This window comes from Nomascus leucogenys, chromosome X, assembly GCF_006542625.1.
Source record: "Nomascus leucogenys isolate Asia chromosome X, Asia_NLE_v1, whole genome shotgun sequence".
Taxonomy (NCBI): domain Eukaryota; kingdom Metazoa; phylum Chordata; class Mammalia; order Primates; family Hylobatidae; genus Nomascus; species Nomascus leucogenys.
In genome coordinates this window covers 132,010,131-132,024,230 of record NC_044406.1, presented here as the reverse complement: position 1 = coordinate 132,024,230, position 14,100 = coordinate 132,010,131, and the positions used below count along the sequence as shown (strand labels likewise).

At 35.6% G+C, this 14,100-nt stretch overlaps 1 protein-coding gene and 1 pseudogene across 1 annotated transcript; one reads left to right on the top strand and one right to left on the bottom strand.

Moving 5' to 3' along the window:
- Positions 1 to 408: 408 nt before the first annotated feature.
- On the bottom strand, positions 409 to 1,526 carry LOC115833337 (annotated as a pseudogene).
- Positions 1,527 to 8,740: 7,214 nt separating this feature from the next.
- On the top strand, positions 8,741 to 9,352 carry LOC115833280 (uncharacterized protein CXorf51A-like). The gene is made up of 2 exons (XM_030807046.1): positions 8,741 to 8,900; positions 9,094 to 9,352. The coding sequence occupies exons 1-2, from the start codon at positions 8,769 to 8,771 to the stop codon at positions 9,253 to 9,255; spliced, it is 294 nt and encodes a 97-aa protein (XP_030662906.1). The 5' UTR covers positions 8,741 to 8,768; the 3' UTR covers positions 9,256 to 9,352.
- Positions 9,353 to 14,100: the final 4,748 nt, after the last annotated feature.

Sequence of the window (14,100 nt, the reverse complement as noted above, 5' to 3'; positions counted from 1 at the left end):
TTAAGTCTTGTATATCCTTACTTACGTGCTTCCTACTTGTTTTTATCAGTAACTGAGGGAAGAGTCTTGAGATCTTCAACTATCATTGGGATTTGTCTATTTCTTCTTCAATTATCCGTTTTTCATTCATGTATTTTTTTTTTTGGAAGAAAAGAATGTTTTAGTTAAATGAAAGCTTAAGATACACCAAGTTGGCAGTGTTTCCATTTGTCTGACAGTGACACCTTTGAAACATTACAATATAAATCAGGATACCAAATTCTAGTAACTTTTAAAAATGAAGTTACTATAGTTTGAGGCTCTCCTTCAGTTAACTCAAGTCCAGAAAATTCAAGCCAGTACACTGCAAAACCACCATTAAAAATCTTTAACCGCAAACTGTCCATTTTAATTACTTGTAAACTTGCTTTAAGCTATCCCATCTCCTCCTCCTCTTTCAACAAACAAATGCTGCTTTTTCTTCTGTCTTGTAGCTAAACAGCGTGTAACACCCAGTGCCCCTCCCTTTAAAAATCGAACAAAACTGTCTCCAACCAAAGGACCCAATGCAAAAAGGTTGGCTTCTTTAATACACTCATAGGTATATGTATCTATTTCCACAGATTACCCTTACATGTGATTGGCTGGCTTGACTTACGGCCTAGGTAACACCCTTGATCCTTCAGAAAAGACAGAATAGGATGAGAACCTATCAATACTACTGCTGCAGACGGCTTAAATATTTTCTTCAATCCAGAAACGCTTTGGAGAACACATTTCATGTCCGGCTTAAAGGAAAGCACATGGTGCTGAGGAAAGCTGGTATAATCAGATGAAAGACTTGAGTCTACAGAATATGACTGAGTACACATCATATGATAGACTTTATGATATTCAGGATACAGCTTTTTGGGAAGCTGTTTGAAAATTAAGCTTGGATCAGTTACTCGTCTGCGAAACACATGAATCACAGGGATATTACTGTTGTAAGCACACAGTACTGCATCAGCGGCAGTAAGCCCAGAACCTACAATTAACACTGGATCCATTTTGCCACACAAATTTCCTCTGTTTATAGCAGCTCCAAATTCAGGCACTGAATGAAACACGAAAGGAAAATCTTCCCCTTCAATTTCCACATGGGCAGGAGAATCCAACGTTCCAGTTGCCAGTGCTGCATTCTCAGCAAAGAGGCAGAAGGGAACATGAGAACCATCAGCTATTCGCTGATAACCCCTAATTTCCCAGTTTCTGTTGATAAGGTTTGACTTCTCTGTTGAAATATCTCTGTCTTGACTGTCATCATCTTGATCTCTGTAGAGTCTTGATACGGAAGTTATGTAAGTATTCTCTCTGAAATTCTTCTGAAGACCCATGACTTTTACATAACGTTTATAGTAGCGAGCTATTTCCTCTGGCATGACTCGATCCCCTTTTAGGTTCCTTCGTTTACTTGATACCCAGTCCTTAAATTTAAGTCCAGGTAGTTCCATCCTACTTCCAAAGCTGATTGTCAACATGGAGCCTTCCATATTATGCCAAGCCCCACTAGGTGGACCTTTACCAAGAACTAAGTGAGGGATATAATTTGATGTTGCCAAATCAAGATGTGATTTGTTTTTGTCTTGATAGTGTTCCTGAAACTCAGGGGCAGTAGATCTTGCATCTCCTGGCCGGTAGAACTGGATTCTACTACAATTCTCCCAACAACAGAGTTGTGTGCGTAATGGCAATAGTACTCAGAGGCTAGATGAGCTTCTAAACTCATATGGTAGCAATCAGACTTCATGAAGCTGTGCAAGGCAGTGCAATTATTCACCATTATACTTCACCACCACTCATTTTTGTTAGTGGGGACTAGCGGAGAGCTGAGCTTCTACTCCCACCACACATCAATGAGACTGAACAAAACAGTTGACTTGTTTGCTTTGTAATCATCCCTGGTGTTAGTGGAACCCACTGGGGAGCTGAACTGCTATACCTGCCTGATATCAGTGCGGTCAGAATGGGGTGTTAAAAGATGGGGTTTATTAGCACTCCACTTTCTTCCTTCCCCTCCCTTGGTGTCAGCTGTGCTCACTGGGGTGTTTAGCTTCCACAAGCAAAAAGCAGCAACAAAGCAATGAGAGTCAGCCCTTTACTTATCTCCTTCTTGGGGACAGAAGGACACATCAGGGAGCTGAACTTACATTCCTATTTGGAGGAAGGTGGTGGTATGTGTTAGTGACCCACTTTCACTGAGATGATATCAGCAAGGCTGAGCAGAGAGCTGAGCCTTTCCTCCATGTGTCTTTAATAAGACAGTGGGAGTCAGCATTCAGATTTGGTCAGAGTGGTGTTGGTAAGGCCCATCCAATAATTGAACATGCACAAAATCAACAGGGGCCAACATAACATGAATCACATGTTGAGGCTATGACAACAACTTTAAATCAGCTATTACAAAAATACTTCAACAAACAGCTACTAATTTTAAAGAATTCCACAAAAAGATGTTATAAAAAACAAATGAAAATTATAGAAGTGAAAAATACCATAACTGAAATTAGAAAAAAAAATAAAAGCCTCACTGAATGGGCTCATCCAGAGTCAAGATGACAAGGAAAGGATGAGTGAACTTGAGGACAGATAATAGTATTTACCCAATCGGAGAAACAGAAAGAAAAAAAAACAAAATGAAAAGCTACTCAGCACCCTGTGGGATAACAATAAAGCGAAATTTATATCATCAGTATCTCAAAAAGAGATCAGAGACAAAGTGGAACCAAAAAAGTGTTTGAAGAAATAATGCATATATCTTCTCAAATGTACAGGGACACATAAACCTACAGATTCAGGAGCCTAGGAGAAGTCCAAATAGAATAAACACACACAAAAACATTCCAAGACATACCATAATTTACTGTTTCAAATCTATAGACAAAGAAAAACTCTTCAGGGCAGCCAGAGACAAAAGACACATTATTATGGGAACACAGACATTTGAATGACAATGAATTTCTCTTCTAAAACTATGAAGGCCAGTTTGAAGTGGAAATGGGCATTTCAGGTGTTGTAAAAATTGCCAAGTATAAATTCTGTTTCCAGCAAAAATATTCTTCTAGAATAAAGGGGAATATAAGATATTGTCAGATGAGGAAAAACTATATGTTTTTGCTAGCAAATCTATTCTTAAAGATTGGCTAAAGGAAGATCCATAAAATAGAAAATGATAAAAGAAGGCTGGGAACTTCAAAAAGAAAAAACATCAGCATAAAAAAAATGGGCATAAATATCATATAATATCCTTGCCTTTGAGAGTTTCTTAACTTATATTTTATGGTGAAGCAAAAATTAAAACAATATTTCACATATCGCTCAATGTATATAAAGACTTCATATGATTATATTTTTAATGTTGGAGGATAAACAGATGTAAATCAAGTAAGGATTTTACACTTCACTCAAAGTGGTAAAATGTTGATACCTGTAGACTGTTATTAACTACGTATTGTAATATCTAGTGTAACAACTAAGAAAACTACACAATGTGATATACTCAAAAACACTGTAAGTCAGTCAAGATACAACTCTAAAAAATATCAGGTAAGTCTCAGGAAGGTATGCAAAGAAAAATGGAAGAATGACAAGCAGGGAACATAAAGAGAAAGCAAATAAATAAAATGACACACTTTAGCTTTACTATCAATATAAATAATTACCTTAAAAGTAAATAGTCTTTGTATAGTAATTAAAATACATAAACTAATTGTGTGGATGAAAAATAATTCAACAATATGCTGTCCGGCCTAACACGTTAGCTCATGCCTGTAACTCCAGCACTTTGGGAGGCCAAGGCAGGCGGATCACGTGAGGTCAAGAGTTCGAGACCAGCCTGGCCAGCATGATGAATCTCATCTCTACTAAAAATATAAAAAGTAACCAGGCGTGGTGGTGAGTGCTTGTAGTCTCAGCTATTTGAGAGGCTGAGGCAGGAGAATTGCTCGAACCCAGGAGGCGAAGGCTGCAGTGAGCTGAGACTGGGCCACTGCACTCCAGCCTGGGCAAAAAAATCTCACGTCTGTCTCAAAGAAAAAAAATTATGCTGTCTAAAATAAACACACTATGTGACATTGATAGAATGAAAGTAAAATAATGGAAAATATGTGCCTTGAATATATTAATTTTAAAAAGCAAGAGTGACTAGCAATTGGATAAGAAGAAGAAAGGAAAGGTATCCAAATAGGAAAGGAAAAAGTAAGAGTATCTTTCTTCTAAGACTACACGATCCTGTATATGGAGAACATTAAAAGTGCCACACAAAAACTCTTTTAGAATGAATCAACAAATTCAGTGAAGTTGCAGAACATACAATCAGCTTGAAAAAATTAGGTGCATTTCTCTAGGTCCATAATCAACAATAAGAAAAAGAAATTAAGGAAACAATTCCATTTCATAATAGCATGAAAAAATACTTAGAAATAAACTTCACCAAGGAGGCAAAATACTTTTACACTGAAAACTGCAAAATATTGACCCCCCCAAATTAAGGAGGACACAAATAAATGGAAAGACATTCATGTTCGTGAGTTGAATAATTAATGTGGTTAAGATGGAAATGCCAGCAAAAGAGATCTACAAATTTAATGTAATTCCTATCAAATTTTCCAATGATTTTTTAGATACCAAATTTATTCTAAAATTTATATGGAATCTAAAGGGATCCTTAATAGTCAAACCAAATTTGAGAAAAAGCTGGAGATGTCACACTTCCTCATGTTAAAACTTATTACAGAGTTACAGTAATTTAACAGTGTGGTATTGGCATAAAGGAAGTCTTACAGACCAGTGAAATGGAATAGAAAGGCCAGAAATAAACTTCCATATATATGGTCAAGTTATTTTTGACAAGGGTGCTAAGACCACTTAATGGGGAAAGACAGTCTTTTCAATAAATGATGTTGAGAAAGTTGGATATTCACATGCAAAAGAATGAAGTTGGACCCTTACTCTATAAAAAAATCAACGGAAAATTGACGAAAGACTTAAATGTATGTGCTAAAACTGTAAACCCCTTAGAAGAAAAGTTAGAAGAAAAGCTTCTGTTATTAGATATGAATTTTTTTGCTCTTCCACAAAAATAAAGGGCAACAAAAAAATAGATAAATTTGAGTGTGTATGACAATTAAGAACCTTAAGTGCATCAAGGAACACATCAACAGAGCGAAAGACAACCTGCTGTATAGGGGAAAAATTTGCAAAGCATATAACTGATGAGGGGTTAATATCCAGAATATGAAAAGAACTCCAACTTAACGATGAAATACAACCTCACTTAAAAACAGGCAAAGGAATTAAATAGACATTTCTGGAAAGAAAATATACAAACAACCAACAAACACATTAAAAGATTCTGAACAGTACCAATTATTAAGTAAATACAAATAAAAATCACAATGAGATACCACTTTATAACCATTAGGATTGCTACTATCAAAGTAACAGAAAATTAAAAGTGCGACAAAGAAGCAGAAAAACTGGAACCTTTGTGCATTGTTGGTAGTATGTAAAATGGTGTGGCAACTATGAAAAACGGTATGGTAGTTCCTCGAAAGTAAAAATAGAATTCTCACATGAGCCAGCAATTCCTCTTCCGGGTATATACTCAACACAATTAAAAGCAGAGTCTTGAAGATATATCAGTACACCCATGTTCATAGCAACCTTACAATAGGCAAAAAGTAGAAGCAACCCAAGGGTTCATCAATAGATAGACAAATTGAAGTATATACATACAGTAAAATATTATTCAGCCTTTTCAAAGAATAAAATTCTGCATTATACATAAATGAACCTTGAGAGCATTATGCTAGATAAAATAAGCCAGTCACAAAAAGACAAATACTATAAAATTATAATTATATGAGGTAGCTAGACTAGTTAAATGCAAAGAGACAAAAAGTAGAATGGTTTTTGTCAGGGTCTAGAAGAGGAGGAATTGAGGAGTTGTGTAATGGGTATAGAGTTTCAGTTTTGCAATATGACAATAGTTCTTGGATTCGTTGTGTGAATATACTTAACACAACTGAACTGTACAATATGTACAATAAAAATTGGTTCAGATAGAAATTTGATGTTAGGTGTATTTTACCACGATTAAAAATAGAAAGTAGGAATAGTTATACTAATATGATGTAAAGTAGAGATCACAGCAAAGACAATAAATAAAGGCAAAGAAGGACTTTACATGATTATGCAAGTATCAATCCACCACAAATATATACCTATACTGACTGTGTATCAACCAAACAATAGAGCTTTCAAATACGTGAAGCAAAACTAATAGAGATGAATGAAGAAATAGACTTATTTACAATTATAGTTGGATTTACACACTCAGCAACTGACAGAAATTCTAGACATAATATCCTCAATAATAGAATAGCTGAAAAATGCAACAATCAACAGTATCTAATTGACACATATAGGACAGTTCATTGAACAGCAGCAGAATATATATTTGTTTCATGTGTCCACAGAACATGTACCAAGATAGACCATGTGATGGACTACAAAACAAACCTTACCAAACTTAAAATAATTAAAATTGTTGATAAATAATTAAAAGAATTGAAATGTGTTGTGTAGACAACACATTCTATGACCAAAATGGAATCAAAGCAGCAACTATAACAAAATACAAAAACTAAACAACTGGAAATTAAATTGTGCATTTCTAAATAATTCAAAATAATCATGGGTGAAGAAGTAGTCTCAAGGGAAATAAAAAATATGTGAACTAAGTAAAAATGAAAATATACATGTTAAAACATGTGGAATACAGCTAAAGTTGTACTGAGAGAGAAATTTACACCATTAAATTCTTACATTAGAAACGAGGAAATGTCTGAAATTGGAGACCTAATTTCTTACCTAAAGAATATAGAAAAGGAAGAGAAAAATAAACCCAAAGCAAACAGAAGGAAGTAAATCATAGAGATAAAAACAAAAATCAATGAAATTAAAAGCAGGAACAAAATAGGAAAATCAATGAAACCAAAAGCTATTTCTTGAAAACCGTCAACAAAATTGATAAAACTTAAGCACAACTGACAGCTTAAAAAAAAAGAAGACAACGAATAAACAATATCAGGGATGAAACAGGAAATAGCATTACAGATTTTACAGGCATTGAATGGATAAGAGAATAATGTGAATAACTGTATGCTCATAAATTCAAAAATATAGAAAAAATTGATCAATTCGTTAGAAAAACACAAACTACCAAAAATAAATTTAATAAAATTATATAGGCGGTATAATTAGTCCTGCAACTAACAAAGAGAATGAATTTGTAATTTAATAAGTCTCTTGCCTGTCACCATGTGAGACGTGCCTTTCAACTTGTGCCATAACTGTGAGGCAACTAGCCACGTGGAACTGTAAGCTTATTAAACTGCTTTATTTTCTAAATTTCCCAGTCTTGGGTATGTCTTCATGAGCAGCATGAAAATGGACTAATACAGTAAATTGGTACCAGAGACACCCTGATTTTTCAGTTCCAACCTTTAGAGCTGTGATAAATAAATGTTTATTGTTTAAGCTACCCAGTCTATAGGATTCTTTTGTAGCAGCCTGAAATAAGACAATTATATATGTCTATTACCTAGAAATTCTGTTCCTGAACATACACCTTAAAGAAATAGAGGCAGAATTCTACAAAGGGTCATGAGCTACTAACGAGTTTCATAGCAGCATCATTAGTAGCAGTAAGGAACAGCATCAACATAGGTTACACTCAAAGGGGGAAGAAAATGAACAAGCACGAAGCAACATTAAAAGCAATGAACAAGAGATGCATATAGCAGCTTAAGTAAAATGTTACACTTTCACACATGCACATATTTAGCAAAGCGATATGTTTAACAAGAATAAAAACATAGGAAAGCAAATCATTCAAACACATCACCTGTGTCACATGTAGGTGTCTTTTGGTGGGAAGGAAATTAGTAAAAGAAACTAGGAAGGTAGAAAGAAAAATCCAATAAAATAGAGAAATAACCTTTCAAAAATCAATAATGATAATGTGGTCAGAGTCCAAGAATAGGATAAAAGTAAAGATAAAAGCAACCTTCATAAATAGACAGTTAATTCTAATCCCTATCAATTGCAGGGCTAGCAGAAATTAATGAAAATAAGCTGCCTTTAATGCCAAATGTGATAGGTAGAAAGATGTTTATTTGTGGGAACTGTCTTTTGTTTGTAGAATTACTCACCTCTCCACTGACATTGAAAGATAGCCATATTGTTTTTAGAGGGATTTTAGGTAAAATATCAAAAATAACAGCTAATGACTAAGGGAGGGAGACTTCACAATAAACCAATGAGTAGGTGTGGCCTTGGGGAATAGATTAAAGGAAACTGTCTGCTATGTGGGCCACCACAATTGAACATGGGTATATGAGGAGGGGTGGTAGTTCATGTTGGGAAGGCTAGAAGAGGCTGTTATAGAAAAGCCTCTTTTCTACCACCAGGCTATCCTTGCCTTTATATCACCCCCCCACCCAAAACAGAGGTGGCAGGAGTGGTACATTCTGATGACTAAGACTCCCCAGGTACCTCCCCCCCACACACACAGAGGTGACAAGAGTAGTGCTTTGTGATGTCTTAGTGTCCTTAGCTCTCATTGGCTGGGACAGTGCCTTGCTGACCAATCAAAGTTGAAGGGTGTGGCCCCTCATTGTGCTGGGAGGGGTATACATAGGATACTCAGATCAGGAGCTCTGAGTAGACCACTGGGACACTTCAGTATGGGAAAGGTGACCAGTGAACCCCAGAAGCCTAATGAAGATGTGGACAAACAGAGCCCATCAACCTCAAGTACCAAAGGGAGGAAGAGGGGGAAGACTCCCTGTCAACGAAGATCCAGAAGTGGCGTTAAGGTGAGATGATGATCCTGACCAAGCCCCTTCTCTTTGCCCCACTGATTCCGCCACCCCAAGACTCTTATCCTTTCCTTGCCTCACTCAAACCCCCTCCTCGACTCACACCCTTCTCATGAAGCCTATTCCTATGCATTTCCCACCTTCTTTCCCAAAACTAATGCCCTCTGGCCTGACTGTGATCTCCCTACAGGGCCTAAAGACCACCATGAAGGCAAAAAGACCCCTTCGAGGGAGCTCGAGCAAAAAAGCCTGTGAAACTAACACCCCTGCAAGAAAACCTAAGAAAGCTAGAAGACCAAAAATGAAGAAAGAAGAGGCTGACAAAGACCAAAGAGAGACCTCAGCTCTGTGATGTCTCTAGAGGTCTGCCACTGAAAAGTCATCAATCATACAGTCAGTGAATTCTACACCAACGGGTTAAAACCATGAAAATAAAATCAACCTGAATCAAAAGGATATGTCCCTGTGACTTCTCTGATGGTGGGGAAGGAAGGAGTGACGGGAAGAGGGAGGTGTGTGTGAGAAGGCAGGGAGGTGGCTTCTGTGGGGTTTGAGGCCAGGCCAACAGGTCCACAGCTGGAAACGGGGGATAAGGACTGGCTCAGGACTAAGCACTGAAGATAAATTTCCTGAACACTTTAATACACAAAGAGTTAAAGGGGTTGGTGTTTCTATCTGTGTGTGTTTTGGTGGGGAAAGAGGGACCTGACTTCAGTGTATTGATTGGCAGAATCTCTATGGTGTGAAGTGTGTGGGTGGCAGTACTATCCCCAAAAACAGACATAGAAATAACCTGCAGGCCATCTACCTCATAATGGTAGGTATGAGGTACACCCCACACTATGATATAAGCAACTAAATGCCCTTCAAAGGGCCAAATATCTCTGAAAGTTACCAGCAGCACCTGAAATAATGGTTACTAGATGCCACAAATCCAACACTGACTAGCCCACCTTCTTAAAAAACTTAGGGAGGAGCAGGGCAATGGGAGTGGTCTACCTCTAGTGCAGGCAGTGAATGAGAGCATTGTCTACAGAGAATTTTCAAACAAGATAGCTCTCTCTCTCTCCATCTTTTATTTTTATTTTTCCAAAGTTGTTTTTATCCCTAAAGAGAATATCATTTTTCAGCAGCTTTACTGAAGTGTAATTGACATATGACAAACTGCACATGCTTAAAAAGTATACAGTTTGATGAGTTTTGTCACATCTGCACTTGTTAAACCATCACAACTACAAGAGTGAACATACCCATGACCCCCTAAAGTTTTCTCATGCCCTTTGGCAATTCTTCCCTGCCCCTACCTTTACCATCATTCTAAAAAATAACCCACTAATTTGCTTTCTGTCACTATCTGTTTCTATTTTCTGGAGGTTTATAAGAATGGAATCATAAGATATGTACTCTTTTTTTTTTTCCAGTCCAGCTTCTTAGAACAACTATCTTTCCTTCTCAAAAATATTTTGTTTTGTTGGTCCACTTTCTAAAAGATTGCTGTGGTCAATACGTTTTAATCATGTGTCTATGGGAGTGGTCTAAAAACAGCACAATTTCTCATTATATTTTAATGAATACTTATTGTATTCTACAAGGAAATTAATGCAGATAATTTCCTGTTATACCATTGGCCTCAGATATCACCTGACACAGTTGTTGCTGTTTCTTTCTAAAGCAAGCTCCTAAGGATGGGTATTTCTTGCAGTGCACTCTAGGCCATAATCCATGGTCCTGTATGACACACATACACCAGCATTTAAACAATATTTCTAAAACAATAATAGTACAGTGATTGATTTTAAAATAAAGGAATAAATAATCTGAGTTTTTCATGTGCTGTCATTCCATGTGATGACTTGTTTGGATGATGCCTTAGTTAATAAAACAAAGTATGAATGGCAAGGTATAAATGTTTGTTTGAGAAGTTCAAATCTTCATTTAAACAAAAAATACTTTGTAAATTTGAACTATATCTTTAAAAGTAAAATTTATTCTTCTTTAATTGTTTAATAGTTATTTTAAAACTACAGACCAATTCAAGGAAATCAAATGTTACATATTTGGATAATTTATTAATTGACTAATTTGTTGCTTTTGCATAATTTTTGGTTTTCTTAAAATACCATTTTATATTTTACTTTTACTAACACATATATACATATATATAATGCTCACTAGAAACACACCATACATCTTTATTAATCCTTATTATTTCTTGTTTTAATTTATGGTTATTACTGAAAATGTGTTCTACTGTTCTACTGAGGAGGGGGCATTAAAAAGCATTCCTCATTTGGTTTTAAATACACTAATTAGGTCAAAGGTAGAAGACTTTTTTTCTTCAAATACTTCACACTTTGGTCCTAGTGTCCAGCATCCTTTGGTTTTGTTTTAAACAGCTTTAATGAGATATAATTGACTATAATATACAATTAATTAGAGTTGGCACATATACACCTGTGAAACCATCGCCACAATTCAAATAAGAACATTATCCATCACCACATCATGTGTTTTCTTTTTTTTTTTTTTTTGCCCCCTTGTGTTTTTTCCTCCCACTTCTTCCCAATTCCCAATCACTGATCTGCCTTCTGCCTCTACGGGTTAGTGTACAATTCTAGAGTTGCATATTAATGGAATCAGATTATGTACTTAATTTTATCTAGCTTCTTCCATTCAGCATAATTTTGAGTGTCATCAATGATGTTTTTGCATACATCAGCATTATATTCTTTTTTATGTTATTCTTTATTATTTTTGTCGAGTATCAGCACTAAAACGATACTTCAAAGTAGCTTGAATTTTATTTTTTCATGATAGTTGTAGATTCACAGGCAACTGTGAGAAATAGAGAGATGCCTTATACCGTTCACCCAGATTCTCCTGATGGCAACGTCTGCTATAAACATAGTACAGTATCACATTAATAGATCAACGTCAATAAAAGATGAAGTAAACAATGTTACTAAAGAGATACATTACTCCCATATTCGCAATTAGATGTTCCCTCCAGACATCTGCACACTGGCCTGGGCCCTTGTAGAACCTAGCTTCAGTATTAAGTTCTGTTGTTTGAGAGGACTTACCACTATCATTTCCCTCAGGCTTATTTAAATAGTATAGCCATGAATTATGCAGCTCAGAAGTATGTTGGCACACATGATTCCAGAAGCTTGTGTAAAAGGGATATGGCCGATGGAATGATTAATTTTCAGAGTACTATTCTGTCTCCTCAAGTACTACTAATGGGCCAGAGCCTGGGTGAGGAGAGATGGCAAGAACCTTTCTAGTGATGTCAGTTTGAAGTGATTGGCTAGGCATTTCTTCATTATCAATTATGATTGCTATTCTTTTTCTGATTGTCCAAGGAGTGGATAAGCCAGAGACTATTGATGTGCTGCTGAACACAGAAAAAATTCCCCAGAAACCAGTACAGGGTGGCTGTAAAATTTCCTCTAGGCTTTTATGATTATAAATTTGAAAATATCAGGTGAATCTCTGACAAGGAGCTTCAGAATTTAATGTTCTTTACCTACAACTACAGGCTAAGCATATTGTTAACATTCACGAGGAAGGAACTCTGTTGTAATACTCTGTCAGACAGATATAACAAAGAAATCCAGGATAAAGTTATTTACCAGAAACAAAGTTCAGGGTATGTGGGAGGTAGTTTTAAATAAAGTTTGGAGGTAGCATGGTTGTTGTGATAAATTATCAATATAATGCTTGATTGTATATATTATAAAACCAAAGATGGACAAAGTGATAGAATGGAGAAATTTTAATCCTTCTGTCATAAAGCAGACCAAAACCTCTGTACAAGGAGGGAAAATGCGTACATATAAGCCCTGATGGAACATCCTAATGCCAAAGATTCAAATCCCAGATCCAGCATTTTGTAAGTAGGGGACACATAGAGCACCCATATTTATTTCAAAAGAAAGAAACAAAAGCCAAAATGGACTGTAATAACACACAAGAGAAAAAAATACCATTTAGAGAAACCAACAAAGTGGATCTGTGTTAATACTAAAATTAAAAACATGATTTAACTGTAGAAAAATCGCTGAGATTTAGGAGGCAACAAGGCTAGTGGTTGGTGGGTAGGAGGAAGAAAATACTTCACACACACACACACACACACAGTAAATATAGAAAATACTATGTATGTATAGTATATAGTATATATATAGACAAATATGTAGTATAGAGTACATATGGTATATATATATGAAAATATATACTATATATAGAAAATACTATACGTGTGTGTGTATATATATATACATATACGATCAACCATTAAAAAAAAGACAACAAGGTACTTTTAAGAAAGCTGTTGCTCAAACAGGAAAGATTTTGTCCTGTCAATCCTATCCAAAATGTTTAAGAGAAGGAAAAATTAATTATAAAATAAAAATGTATTTATGTGAACCTGGAAACCTGTGCTTTGTGGTCAAGTTAATTAAAACCTGACCCTGCAAACATCAAAAAAGGAAAGAAAATGGGCAGCAGGCATGAATACACATTTCAATGAAGGGGATACAGAAATAGAAAATGGGCACATAAAAAGATGTTCAGCAATAACAACCATCGGGGAAATACAGATGTAAACACCAATGTGATCATGTGCATTATAATAATCCATAAATACATTACAAATTGACACAATGACAACAACAAATGCTGTTGAGAATGCAGAGAAATTGTAGCACTCTTAGATTGCTGGTGGGTTTGTCAAATCGTACTCCCAACAGGAAAGGTGTATGACAGTTTCTTACAAAACTTAACATGCCATCACCATGTGATCCAGCAATTTTCTTCTTCAGCACTTATTCCAAAAAGAAAGAAAATGTAACTTCATAGAAAAACCTATACAGGAATGACTATACCAGTTGTATTGTATTAATAATAATCTAAAGTTGGAAACAACTATTCTCCAATAAATGAATATTTAAACAAATGTGGTACATCTATAGCACAGAATATTACTTACCAATAAAACAAACAAATAAACAAAAATAACTATGATGCACACAGCAACTTGATAGATGAGCCTATTCAGTGAGTTTTTTTTTTTGCTAATTTCGGTTACTGTATTTTTCACTTCTATAATTTTCATTTGTTCTTTATAGCATCTTTTTTGTGAGGTTCTTTAAAATTAGTAGTTGCTCATTGAAGTGTTTTTGTGATGGCTGAT

Coding starts and splice junctions, on each gene's coding strand:
- LOC115833280 (XM_030807046.1), top strand. CDS start 8,769: ATGGGAAAGGTGACCAGTGAACCCCAGAAGCCTAATGAAGATGTGGAC. Junction 8,901..9,093: donor GATCCAGAAGTGGCGTTAAG/GTGAGATGATGA, acceptor ATCTCCCTACAG/GGCCTAAAGACCACCATGAA.